At 38.5% G+C, this 14,724-nt stretch overlaps 1 protein-coding gene across 4 annotated transcripts in view; it reads right to left on the bottom strand.

Annotated features, from left to right (window-relative positions):
- Positions 1 to 14,594, bottom strand: part of LOC309507902 (transcription initiation factor TFIID subunit 4) — a 109,910-nt gene extending 95,316 nt beyond the window's left edge. For all 4 annotated transcript variants that reach the window (XM_082182336.1, XM_082182337.1, XM_082182338.1 and 1 more), the window contains exons 1-2: positions 13,603 to 14,594; positions 10,846 to 10,988 (exon numbers count right to left, since the gene is read on the bottom strand). In XM_082182336.1, the coding sequence (XP_082038462.1) occupies positions 10,846 to 10,988; positions 13,603 to 14,530 (1,071 nt within the window). In that variant the 5' untranslated portion in view covers positions 14,531 to 14,594. The remainder of the gene's footprint in view (positions 1 to 10,845; positions 10,989 to 13,602) is intronic.
- Positions 14,595 to 14,724: the final 130 nt, after the last annotated feature.

Raw genomic sequence — 14,724 nt, 5'->3', positions numbered from 1 at the left:
GCCGACACTGGCCCACTCATAAAACGCCGTATATGAGCCAGCGCGAGTACAACTGCTTTTAGCCGACACTGGCCCATTCATAAAAAGTCGTATATGAGCCAGCGCGAGTACAACTGCTTTTAGCCGACACTGGCCCACTCATAAAACGCCGTATATGAGCCAGCGCGAGTACAACTGCTTTAAGCCGACACTGGCCCTTCATAAAAAGCCGTATGTCAGCCAGAAGTGTTGTGTACACAGTCGGCACGACTCTGGCCCATTATCTTTTCACCGATGCCGACACTGAGCCGACAGTAACGCATTTCAGCCGGAATCGGCCCAAATGTGCTTGCTATCTGGGCAGTAACATGTAGGACTGTTAGTCAGCACTGCTACTAAAGATTTTACTGAATAATAACTGTAACTATGATATTTTGGCTGAAACTATGATTACTGTGTTAAACTTTAAAGGGTTAGTTCACCCAAAAATGATAATTCTGTCAGTAATTACTCACCCTCATGTTGTTCCAACCCCGTAAGACCTTCGTTCATCTTCGGAACACAAATTAAGATATTTTTGATGAAATCTGAGAGCTGGCTCACTCCTCCATAGGCTTATGGACACTATAACTTGCTGGCCCAGAAAATGTATTAAAGACATTGTTAATATAGTACAAGTGACTCCAGTGGCTCAATCTTAAGTTTATAAAGCGATGAGAATACTTTTTGTGCGCAAAAACAAACAAAAATAACGACTTTATTCCACTTTTCATTTCCTTCTCTTTGGGCCTCAAGTCTTTTCACGTAGTGTAATAGCGTAGCGCGTCTATGTTGCACGTCACCACGTAGGCTCACTATTGGCCGACGCTAGTCATGTGTGTGATACGTGGTGACGTGCAACACAGACGGGCTACTCTATTACACTACGAAGGTCTTACGGGGTTGGAACAACATGAGGGAGAGTAATTACTGACAGAATTGTCATTTTTGGGTGAACTAACCCTTTAAATGCTGTGTGTGTGTGTGTGTGTAGTGACAACTAACACTAGATGAGTAAAGTTTGATGACAAACTTTAATGCTTGACAAAGCCAGGTCTGAAAGTTTTAAATAACTTGTGATTTGTAAAATAAAAGCTTGAAATCTGAAGTTTTACTCAGAGAAAGTAAAAATAAAATTATCTGTATGTTGCTACCATGATTTTACACATTGTTAGCATGATTGGCATTTTGCTAGCATGTTGCTACCATGATAAAATGTTCGCTAGCATGTTATAATATGTTGTTAGCATTGTTAGAATATTTAACATTTTGCTAACATGATTTAACACATTGGTAACTTAGCATGTTGCTAGCATTTTGTTAGCATTATTAACATGTTACTAACATGATTACCATGTTGTTAACATTATGATTAACATGTTAGCATAGTTCAAACATGATTAACATGTTGTTAGCATGATTAACATTTCACTAACATGTTAATACCATGATAGGAATGCAAGCCAATATGTTTTAACAAGTTGGTAACATGTTTTAAAAATGTTACTATCACTGTTAGCATTTTTTTTTACATGTTTTTAACTTGATTAGCATGTTGCTAACATGTTCCTAGCATGATTGGCATGTTGCTAGACTATTTCTAACATGATTAACATGTTGCTAGCCTGTTTTGGGACATTTCATAGTTTTGATCGTCCATTTAAAGGTACAATATGTAAGAATTTTGCATTAAAATATCCCAAAATCTCAAGGCCAGTGTTATATATTTTGTTAAGTTGATTACTTACAATATCCCAAATGTTTCCAACTATTTTTAAATCGTGAGAAAATTGCGATTTTATCCAAGGAAACGGGGCGTTAGAGCAGGGGGGAGCTGGGAGTCGCCAGTCAATTGCGTCATATCCGCGTCACCCTCGGTTTCCGCTCGTACTGCGTGGAGTCCTGGACAAATGCGGAAGTTGTAGTTGTAGCGTCTATCAAGCTACAAACTTTAGCTTGTTTCTTGCAGTCGTTATGGTACACAATTATTCTTTACCGATTGCAGCTGGTTCTGTCGACAAAGCATGCTTAATTTTATATTTTCCAAATGTAGCATTCGGTAATAGTTATGTTTATGTAAGGAAAGTATTATTGCTTTAGATTTGTGTTTAGTTTATTGACATTGTTTATCACGTCTGGTGTTTATGGCCATGTAAATAAACATAGCATGTGTTATACATAAAGATTAATCAGTATTTTGGCAAATGATGTGGGCATGTTCGAATGTACTTTTACAACAATTGTTTAGAACACGTAAAACTGCGCAGCGTTATCACAACAATGAATTCGACAAATACAGTAACATCTATGATAACCAATTTAGTATTAAACCTTACTTTTCTTGCGGTTAATTCATTTTAATGAAATAAAAGTGTGATGAGGTTTAAGAGTCAGGAAGGAAGAAGACGGGTCGTTGTGACTGGGACTCGTACTTTATTAAAATAAAGCAAAACAAACAAAAGCCGCGCACAACGCGCATTCGCCGTGGCAACCGCGACGGCACAAAACAGTTCAAAAATGAGAGCTCGGATCCACCGGTTCTCTTTCTCTGCGTCCAATTTTCTCTCCAGTCTCTCTCTCGTTCCAGCGCGGCTTATAAGCTCTCCACGCCAATAATACTTTGCACTTGACCTACTTGCTCGTCTCTTCTCTCTCCCGTTACAGACCGCGCTGAACCACGCCCCCCTCGCCACAAAAAGCATGTCATTAAACGCAACATTTATAAAAATAGAACTTAGCCTCATCCATGAACATGATTTTTCGATTCCCGTCTGACTGATTTACATCCACGGTGGAGTTTAAAACGACAGTTCCCATCATTCCACGCTCCTTCACATCGTCATCAAGCTACGCCGTTGTTGTTGTTTGGAATATAGCGCCCTCTAGCGGCAAAAAAATTCTTGCATATTGTACCTTTAACAAATAAGCTTAAAGTCCCCCTGTGGTGAAAACAAGCTTTCAATGTTGTTTATGTGTCTATGTGGTGTGTTTAATATGCTTTAAGACAAACCATGTGTAAATTCATAAGTCGACACCATCGCTGAGTATTTCCTCCTTAAAACTGCAGTGAACCAAAGACAGTCTCAAACACACGCTTTGAAATCGCTGGTGTTTCTGACGTCACAAACTACCTTGTAACCAATCAGATCAACGTGTGATCGTCAACCAGTGGATCTCTGAGTGAGTGAGTGAGTGGAGGCGGGGCTCATTTGCATATTCATAGAACTGCATATACTAAATAAGGCAAGGGTGTCGAGTTACATTCAAGATATTTTAAGGCAAGAAGACATTTTTTCAAGAAAAAAAAAAAAACTTTAAATGAGTTAAGGCTACAGGGGAACTTATAATCTTAAATTGCAGATCAGTATGTTGGCTTGACAAAGCCAACATAACTATATAGTGTGTTTTATTTTCCTCTTATTTTCTCTGCATTTCTCCCCTTATCTTGTCTTGTTTCTAATAAACTTTTATTTTGTACTGGCTCTGTGACAAACTAGGCTACTTATGTTCCTCTACTATTGTAAATCACTTTGGACAAAGGCGCATGCTAAATGCTCAAATATTAATGTGATGTAAACTAATTTGCTAAATATTAGAAATGTAATGTTTTTTTTTAAAAGCTTCTGAATGGCCTGATTTATTATTAGACTTAAACATTAAACATCGAGCCACTCGTAAATCCGAGCGTCTGGCGCCATCTGGTGGCCACGAGTGAACATTACACTGACAAACTCATTTTATTATTATTTTCATTAGCCATTATTATAGGCATTGCCTATTAGTAAAATATTGCAATATATATATATATATATATATATATATATATATATATATATATATATATATATATATATAAAAAGGCAAATAGAACGGCTGCCTCCTTCTTGTGGTCGTATACTGTAAATATATCCATATATCTATATATATATCCATATAAAGTAATTATAACATTCAATAATTATTATAGAACTAACTATTAAAGAAGCAAAAAATACTTTTAAAATTCAGTTGTGTTAGTGTAAACTGGCATCAAACCCAGAGGAACAACTGTACTGGCTGGAATATTCTGAACATGGATATGTGAACAGAAAAACAGAGAATAGCTAACTGGATTTTCCTGTGGACTTATTCATGTTTGATACACATTTGACACATATCATCAAAATAAATAACTTAGTGTTTAATTTACACAACACTAAAGAAAGAGGATTATTAAAAGAGCATAGAATAAAATCATTTGAAACGCTTCATTCATTTACTGTAAGGCTGATCTCAGGGTGCAATAACTAAAGCGCGCCACTAGATGTCAGCAGTGCACGTGTCCATCATCACCGCTACTGACGATCAGGACTCACTCTGGGTTTATCATTATCACTGAACTGACAAATCCGACAGAATGTTTAACGCAAAGAAGTTTTAGTTTACAGATAGTCAGTGTGAAAATTATTTTTGCATACTGATGTTTCAGATTTGTTGCACAAGAAAATAGTGAAAGTTGAGTTTCTGAATTGGTAAAACCCCTTTTATATTTTCAAAAGATGTGAAGCAACTCTCCAGTAGAATAAGGACACGTTTTATTAATATTGTTTATAAACAAGAATGATTCTTGATTTAACATTAATCCATGAAGTATCATGATCAGTGTTTCTCCTGGGGCCTGTTTCAATAAAGAGGTTCAACCAACTCTGAGTTAAAACTTGAACTCTGAGTTGACTTACCCTGAGATGGGAAACTCTGAGTTTTCGGTTACAGAACATCTGAAATGAGTTAGTTCAATCAACTCTGAGTTGACTGACTCTGAGTTAAGCGCGTGCACCACAACTATAAAAAGCCATTATCAATGGAGCACAGATATTACGAGTCACCATGGCAACAGCGCCAGACAAAAAGAGGTCTTCATATTTCTTCACATTTTAATTACTGTTATACAGTGATGGGTGTAATTAATTACCAAGTAATCTAAATACTGTAATTTAATTAAAGGGATTACTCTTAATTCTTCTGTAATTTAAAGTTAAATCTGATGTAATTGTATTAGACTATAGAACAATTCTGTATAGGCTATTTAACATACATTTTTAAAAGTTATATTTTTAATGTAACCTTCTCCCTCTACACACTTTGGTCAATTCAAGAATAATTCATGCAATTGTATATTGTTTATTTGAAAGCATTAAAAGTGCTGTTTCTTGTCTCTCCTTGTATTGTTCAAGTGTTTAAGGTTGACATGGGATTTAGTAATTAGTAATAAGTAGACCAATAATTTCTAAAGATAGTCATTATTACATTAATCTAATTACAATGTTGAAGATGTCATTTGTAGTTAGTAATACAAGTAACTTGCAAGTGGCAATCCTGCAGGTATTAAAAGAACATGGCAGCAGCTGAAAATTAAATATAAAAACATAATTCAATCAGGTAAGGCTTGAGCATATCATGGGTGTAGGCTACCTGACTTTACAAACATTTGACATATTAAATAACTAAAGCATCCAGTGTCTAGCAGTGCAGCAGCATTTTTGGCTGGAGGGAATTCCTGGACGGACTTCAGAGCCAGTCACTCCCGAAGATCCAAGGGCCTTCTTAAAATGTAAGAGGTTTACATATGTGTTATTTTTTATATAGGCTATTTTTGATATTTCCATTTATTTTACTTTGGGTTATAGATTCTGATGGTAATATCTGTCTTTTGGAGCCTCCGGTCCCAACAGAACCACAGGCAGTTGTAAGTAGCCTACTCAATACACCAGAAATAATGACAAATAGTGTTATAAAGTGCACTCAACCAAATGCTCATCACATGGTGATAAATAGTTTCTGCTGCTACAGAGGTAATGTTAATATTATGTGTCTACACATTCACATTTTTTCACGTGGAGTAGCCTATAGAATCTACATTTACGCATTTGGCAGACGCTTTTATCCAAAGCGAATTACATTGCATTATCCTATACATTTATACATAGGTTTGTGCAATCCCCTGGGATCAAACCCACAACCTTGCATTGTTAACGCAGTGCTCTTACCACTGAGCTACAGGAAAGCTACTTTTCAATCTAAGTCTAAATCTAAGTTTAAATCTAAGTATAAACGGGTATTCTTATCTCTCCCCGCGCCCCCAGAGTGTGGAAGAACAGCAGGAGGACGGTCCATCAACTTCTGTTGCACAGATGAACAGTTCAGTGATTTCCAGTAAATGCCACAGTTTAATTCTGTAGAATTTGTTTAGAACTACATTATGTAACTCTAATATACTACTGTGTTTTCAGTTGCCAGTTAAGGAGTTATATAGACTTCATCTTATTTAAAAAAAAAAAAAGCAATATTTTATTTATTAATAAAAGATTAATTTTATTAATAAAAATGTACTGAAAGAATGAATGAGGTGTTTAAACACCACTTCCTCTTTAAAAAGGGGAGGAGACCGAAAGAAACTCTGGGTTTACCGAAGAAAACCTGCTCCCGCCCAGGTTAGGTTCACAGAGTAAGTTACCATGGTAACTGACTCGGAGTATAAGTTACCTCTCTTTCAGAAACAGGCTTGACTTACTCTGCTTCCTCAGGTTTAACATACCTCCCATTATGAAACAGAAAACTCAGAGTTTCCCTCATTTCAGGGTTAACATACTCAGAGTTTTCACTTAACCTCCTTTCTGAAACAGGCCCCTGGACTTTTACAGGCCAAATGCTTCACAACGTTGTGTTTTCTGCTTATTTGAAACCAAATAATACAAGTGTCTAGTGTGCAAGAGTGCTCGGTACCTATGGACAGGTTATTAATTATTAATTCATCAATTTACCTGCTATTTCATCTTTCCTGGGACCCTGAAGAAGCATCATATCAGGAGCGATCACAGTTTAGTCACATCATCATCATCATCATCATCACTCACTTTCACTGATTTGTGTCTTTATTTTGACAAGAATGAAACATTTAGACAGCAGTAGTTCATATCGCACTGAGCTAGAAGAGACATCGTGTGTGTGTTTACTGTGCGCAGATGATTTGATTATGGTTACTACTAGTAAAATCATAATCAGTTCAGATGTGACCCCTTGGTGACCCCTGGTGGGGGTCGTGACCCGCTCCTCCAGATCCACACACATCATCACGATGTTCTCCTTTCACCACAGACACAGTCGTAAATAATAATAAAGAGAGTTATGTGTAATGAATGAATGATGTTGACTCTCAATCTCAGGGAATATAACAGGAAAAGCATGTTCAATCTCTCAGCATATTCAGTCATATCAGTGGCATTTTGCGGTATTAAGTAAGTAATAAAGTATTAGTATTAAGTATAATTATTACATTTAAAAAGGATATCTGAACGCAGTGCCGTCGCTAGTGGGGTGACAGGTGTAAATCCAGCAGTTGTAGGGGAGAGCGGGGCACAAAGTAACGCTTTTTGACTTTCTCAGTTTGTGTAAATCTACTTATGGTTCAGAGTATTTATTTTCCCCCACATTAATTTCCCACATGTCTAGTACAACTGTGGTTTTGTTTTATTAATACAGTATATACTTTTTTCTGGATATACCCCGAAAGAATGGAAGTGAAATGTGACAACATGCCCCATAGGTGAGGTACATTGTAACATGTGTGGGGCACATTGTAACATAACATATGACAGCTTAAAATGTTATCTGATCTAATAAAAAAAATATACAAGACAAACAAAAATATTTTCTAAATAAAATACAATTATTAACTTTTTCATATAAAATAATGGCATTTTTTTATAATTAAATATAAACTCATTTTTGAGTTTTGACTACGAACACATGAAAACACAGCTATACAACATAGTTCAAAACAAATAAATAATTAGTCATTTCTGAACATTGACTCTCAGTCTTTATTCACCTTTTTCTCATATTTTCTCAATAGAATTAATAAAAGTATAGAATATAATAGCATATTTCTAATAGGGGCTCATTATAACGCAGTGTGACAACATGCCCCCGCCTACACAACTGGGGTTTAAACCCGGCTAGTGTCTTCTGCTATAGCGAAGCATTAAAGAACTATCTCAACTGTTAAATAACATATTGGAGATTAAAATAATATCAGATTTGTATAATTTTAAATAAACCAAAAAAATTTAGATGAAAAATGTACTTAAGTAAGAAATTTACTTTTGCTATGGTTTAATAAATGTCAATGGATATCTTCCAAAAAATTCTTTATTTTGGCGCAATTTTTTCTCTATATAGTGTTGATATGGCAACTAGTAAATACACCAAGTTTCGTCATGCTAGCGTGTGTGGAAGTATTTAAAACAAGTGTGTTACAACTAGCCCCGTGTTACGCTGTGCCCCGCGCTCCCCTATAGGCCCCTGCTGTATGAATAATTATAATATTTATATTAGTTGTATGCCTGAGATTTAAATGAAAACCACAAAAACATGCAATTTGGTTAAATATTTTTTCCAAATATCTGCTTCTCTTGCCTCCCTAAAAATGTTTTAGTCCGATCTAAAGTATTTATTAATTATTCAGTCAGTGACAAACATCAGATGGACCCAATAAAGGTGTAAGTCCTTCCCCAGCTCGTGAACAGAACCAATCAGAGCAGTGCCTGAAGTGAACGATGAACTTGTGGAAGAGCTGGGGCCTCATGTACAAAGACTTGCGTGAGGCACCAGGAGACTGACTGACTGAAACATGTCGGGGAAAAGAAAACATAAATCAGGGAACCAGAAACGCCATGAACAGAAGGAGAGGGAGGCCAGGAGGAGAGGGAGGCCAGGAGAGCTGTTGTATCCCAGTCGATCAAGACGTTCTTAAAGACAGGTTGTATTGTTATTTCGTATTGTATTGAATAAGAAAACTACCGTCTCCAGCCTGCCGGTCCTGTCACTCTTCATTATCGGTGCGCTCCACAATCCACCGAATGATTACGCGTTCACAATCCCCGTCTTTTACACTATTGTAATAGAGACAGTCTCGACGCATTGCATTATGACCGGACCTGCCGGCTGATGATGTATTTATTACATCAAGAAAACACGAATACAATACACTGCACTTGGATGAATAAATTATAGCGTTTTTAATCATACCAGTTCCATATTATCTTTATTTAAAGGCACACTGTGGAGAAATTGTGTTTTTGTCAAACAGCGACCCCTAGAGTCGCCGTGGAATACTTGCACTGGCGTAAATTAAATTGGTTTTATTATTATTTAAAATTTTCTTGCTTTTTGTTAGTTTTTATTATTTGTAATTTTAACATTTAACTTTTAAAATAAAGGTTTTACAACAACATCCCAATCTTCTGTTATATGTGGGCCTCCATGCTTATCTATTGTACAGTATATGATATTAGTGGAGGGTTGTGGGGGCCCTGAATCCTCCAGCTACGGCCCGGTCAAACTGCTTGATGTCAGTTCGGTTTTACAAAAGGAGGTTTAATAAAACTGTAAAACAATTTGGGGAAAATTCAGTCTAGACTTTAAAGTGCCCCTATTATGCTTTTTCGGATGTAACGGTTCATGTAATGAGTAATAAAGCTGTTTGTGAATGTAAAAGTTTTACAAAGTTTAGATGCAAAGTTGTTGTCTCCTAAAAGAAAAAAGCTAAAGTTAAAAAGTATAAAAAAAAGATAAAAAAAAGAAAGAAAGATTAGATTCTGAACTGCCTGAACTCAGTAATTCCAGTCTATTACAAACCTAGTAACAATATAACTTATTAGCATAATGCCAGTCTGTGGTCTTGATTGGCTGAACAGCGTCTCTTAGCTCCGCCCTCAAACACTGTAGTTTATCTGAGACTGGAAGAGTTTGGTTCGTGTTGTTCATGTGGAGAAGACGCTGTTTTCTGCTGACAAAGCAAATCCACTTTGATGAGACTGATACGGTAAAACCCTCGCCATCATTACTGTTCATATCACTGTGAGCAAGAGCTGAGATTCAAACTGGAGCATCTGACCAATCAGAGCAGAGAAGACCAATCACAACAGACTGGAGCATCTGACCAATCAGAGCAGAGTAGACCAATCACAACAGACTGGACCATCTGACCAATCAGAGCAGAGTAGACCAATCACAACAGACTGGGCCATCTGACCAATCAGAGCAGAGTAGACCAATCACAACAGACTGGGCCATCTGACCAATCAGAGCAGAGTTGACCAATCACAACAGACTGGAACATCTGACCAATCAGAGCAGAGTTGACCAATCACAACAGACTGGAGCATCTGACCAATCAGAGCAGAGTAGACCAATCACAGCAGACTGGAACATCTGACCAATCAGAGCAGACACTGCGAGAAAAGAGCTGATGCTGCAATTATATGATGAGAAAATTAAAGTTTTTTTTTTTTTTTAACCTTTGATGAGTGTAAACATATTTATGGAGACCTTTTGTAAAACCTTTAAAATAGTATAATAGGGGGAACTTCAATGCCTGCGATTTCGGCAATCCTATAAGATCATTACAGATCACACTGTACGACATGGATCTAATAAACTTGTGTATGACATGTATGTAGACTGAACGATGATGACACCTATTGAATAGTAGGCTATGACGCAAGTTAGTATAGTAGTATAACGTCAATCAATACACCATTTAATGTTGCATTTTTATTGGCTAGTCAGTAGACGAGGTCGTAGCAGCAAACACACACACTGAGAGATGATCCTGAATCTCTCTCACTGTACGATGTAGGATCACCGTGTAGGAGCCACAAGCACAGACATCTCCACGACTGGTCCTCTTTCATCAAAATCAGTGTGTACCGGGCATAAGAAATGTCTTTCAGTGAGTGTAGCGCTGTCATCAGACTGTGTGTGTGTGTGTGTGTGTGTGTGTTGTACCTGTGGGGTCGTGACCCTGAAGGTGGCTGTGCTGGTGGGTGTGGAGGGTCTCGGTGAGATGCTGTTCTGAGCCTGAGCCTGAGCCAGAGCCTGTTGAGGAACCATCACCAGCTGACCCATCTCTGTGCGGACCAGCACCATACCTCCAACACACACAACATCAGTTATTCAGCGGTGACCGGGACACACACACACACACACTCAGTCACTGAATATACAGCAGTGCATCACTGACAGCATCAATGCATGAAACAAAGTTACTTACAATCAACAGCTGAAGCTCCAAAAGGAGATTCTGACTAATTATTATGTTTTTTTTCCCATTGCATATGTCTGTCTTTAAGCGCATGCATTTCCCTCAATTAACATGTGAAAAATAGCATTAGGACAGAAAATACTTTTAATAAGTTGACAGTGTGTATTGTGAAATCTATTTTAAACCACATGTGTTCATTCTTTTGTAATTATTATGTGTGCAGATGCAACACTGTACTGTCATTTATCACACAACTAGTAAAATCTTTTGATCAAACATGGAGAAAACGTGAATGAGAAAAGAAACAGTGGCCTGAAAAATACAATTTCAATACTTCTGTAATACTGATTATTTTACATTTTTATGTTGTTAGAAATTAATTGAAAATTAAAAATTTGTTTTGATTTTTTAAACACATTTTAAGCACTTTAAAAACTAACATTATGTAACATTATAAACATTATGAAATGTGCTATATAAATAATCTTTCCTTTGACATGCTATATGTAAAGTTTTTTAATAAAACAAAACCAACGACTCGTTAAACAGCGTATCACTGATTACACACATGATTAAACTCCATCAAAACTCACATCAGATTAAAACAGCGTCGGACTCGGAGATGAGATGAAGTTTAGATGATTATTTACATTCACTTGTTTCATAACTAGTGCTGTAAACACTCTGAGAATCTATGATAGTAATGATAGGCTTTACTGAGCAGCAAAGTTTCATGATGAATCATACTTTATAATTAAAATCTAAACTTAGTCAACAAATACGGTAGACTAGAAAGTGTCATCTGTGAAAGTTGTAAGATATCCTGTGACTTTGTGCTCATTATTGACTCCAAACACACTCAAACTCATCAGTCAGCATCCACACACACACACACACCTGTGGAAACTTCACCTGCACCGAATAACAAAACTCCAGCCTAATTTGTACAGATCTGGGCTTGTAACTGAAAGACTTTAAACAGGTTTTATGTTTGAATCTCATCCATAATCTTATTTTTCACCTCTGTTCATTTGGAGATGAAGCTAAAGTTATTAAAGTTGCATTAAAGCATCGATGCCGCGGCCCCGGGAAGTCTTCGCATCGGCTCATAAATGTAATGACTTGTGTCAGCATCATCTGGTGAGAAGTTTGTTTACATATACTGAAACCACATACATCATGGGGAATATTATTGGTCATGCATAAAAATGTTATTTCATACAAAATATTATATTACATAACAAAACATCAAAGCAAGCGTCAGCGTAAAGAAAGACAGCACAAACAAACTTAAAGCAAAACATCAAAATTCTTTGAAATTTAGTCAAGCAAGAATGACATTTACTATTTATTATTGTCACTTAAGTGTCTAAACACTTTTTGGCCACTGAATATATCATAATGAATAATTTATTTGTTAATTTAAATTTTTTTTTTTTTTTTTAAATATTGCAAATAATGTAAAAAGTCTTTAAAAGTCAAAGTTTAAAGGTCTCGGGAAAACTCGGGACAGCTGACAGGCCAGCGCTGCATCATCACGGAATTTAAGCCTTGACAAGCGCAAGAAGACGGAGCTCATTTCGTTACTCGTGCTGTGTGGATATATGTGCACATATAGTAAGTATCCTAGTAAACATAGTTGGTTAAGTCTTAAGTGAACGTAAACAGTTCTACGCATGTGTAACAGTATATTAGATACGTGCATTCACTCTTAAAGTGACAGCAGCCTAATATTCCTAATATTCCTAATATTCCTGTTGCTGTCTGTGTTTTTAATGTTAATCAAACAACAAAGGACAAAGAAAAAGTCACTCTTGACTTAATAACTTTTGTAACTTTGAAATAAGTTGAAATACTAAATAACTTAAACCGCAATAAAACATTATTATTACCCTTTAATAAGGATTAATAAGAATCTTTAGTTTAAACAGTGCAATTTTGTGTTTAAAAGACGTCTAACAGCCGTCCAAACACAGCCCAGACGTCTATAACAAGGCAAAATTAAATGAAACGACTTGTCTATTGTTGGGATATGGTTTAGACATCTATTACATTTTCACTGACAGCCCAAATGTTGCCTTGTTTTAGACGTCTGGGCTGTGTTTGGACGGCTATTAGATGTCTTTTAAACGCAAAATTGCTTGCTGGGATGTTTGCTTGTTATTTTACATTTGATTACTTCATTAAAATACTGTACCTGAAAATCAGTCAGATCTACCTGATAAGCATTGCTTATTTAATTTGTATCTTTGTTATATTGTATTTATTTTGTGCTTATAACTTGATATAATTTAAGTTTCTCGTGATGTTAGAAAACCTTTGATCGAAATGCTACTGCTTAAATGCTTAAAAGAGCCGAATTAAAGCAGATAGTGAAGGAAGAGCATCAACAAGTGCTCATGACAGAATGCACCTGATGAATGTCTAGAGAGACCGACAAGAAGTTTCCCAGACTTCCATCTGTCACTTCAGAGTTGGCATCATGTGAAAAGACTCGGTACCTGGTGGGATGGTGAATCCGGGTGGCAGCTGAATGGTAGTTTGCTGTTGCGGTGGTCTGACGATCAGCTGCGGCGTTACGAGCCTCTGTTGCGCAGGCGTCTGCGCGGGTCTGACGCCCGGAGCCGCACTGACACTGACAGCGGGTTTGACAGGCGTTGCTGCGGGTGCGGCGGGAGGCGACGCGGCTTTCGCGTTGTTCCCGGGTGCTTTGCTGTGGTTCACCTGCGCGCCCGCCGCTCCAATCCGCGCGCCCTGCTGGACCAGCGCGGACACCGACGTGCCGTTTCCATTCTGCGCGATGCTGGCGATGATGTGACGCGGGAGTCGGTGCAGGGCGATGGTGGGCGTCCCGCGGTCCAGCGCGATCGCCTGCGGGTTACTGGCCACGGTGACAGTCGGGCTGGAGGTGCTGGGTGATGCTGATGCTGATGCTGATGCTGCGCCGTTGAGACTGTGGGACGCTGAGGCGCGTCGCACGCGCGCGTTCGGGTGTTTCTTGCGGGTGTCCCTCGGGCTCTCACCTTTGTTGCCCGGTGCAGGAGCGGATCCCCCGTCGGAGGCTGCAGCCGTAGTGATGATGATGATGCTGCCGTGAGACTTCAGAGGACTCTCCTTCTCCAGGGCTTTGGCGTGTTTCTCCATGCTGGCGTCTTTCGGGTCTGAATCCGGGTTGCGCGCCGCTTTCCGCGCGTTCTGCTGCTGATGTGTTTGTTGTTGTGGTTCTGATGGAGAGTCTACAGGAGCTCTTCCTCCTGCTTGCTGCTGCTGCTGCCTCGCGATGCCCGGGCGCGCGTTCTCGGGCGGCGCGCGCGTCGCGTCGCGTTGACCCCCCAGCTGAGACTCCAGCGAGCCCACTAGATCGCTCACGGCTTTCTCGTCCACCTCGGAGAAGAGCATGTCTTCCAGAGGGTCGGAGGCGCCCGCCATGTTCGCTCGCTCTGTGTGTGTGATGGGCTGTCTGCTGGTGCGCGTCCACGAGCGCGAGTGCGCAGTCGTGTTACTATGGCATTGTGGGAATGGATATGACGTCAGAGGGCCAAAGCCAAACAGTTGTCCCCCTGTTACAACTCAAGGCGGTCGAGGATAGTCTACTACTAGTACACACGGGTTTGGAGGGAAAA

This window comes from Leuciscus leuciscus, assembly GCF_965113295.1.
Source record: "Leuciscus leuciscus genome assembly, chromosome: 10".
NCBI lineage: Eukaryota > Metazoa > Chordata > Actinopteri > Cypriniformes > Leuciscidae > Leuciscus > Leuciscus leuciscus.
The sequence above is the reverse complement of the archived record's forward strand: the minus strand, read 5'-3'. Positions and strand labels throughout refer to the sequence as shown.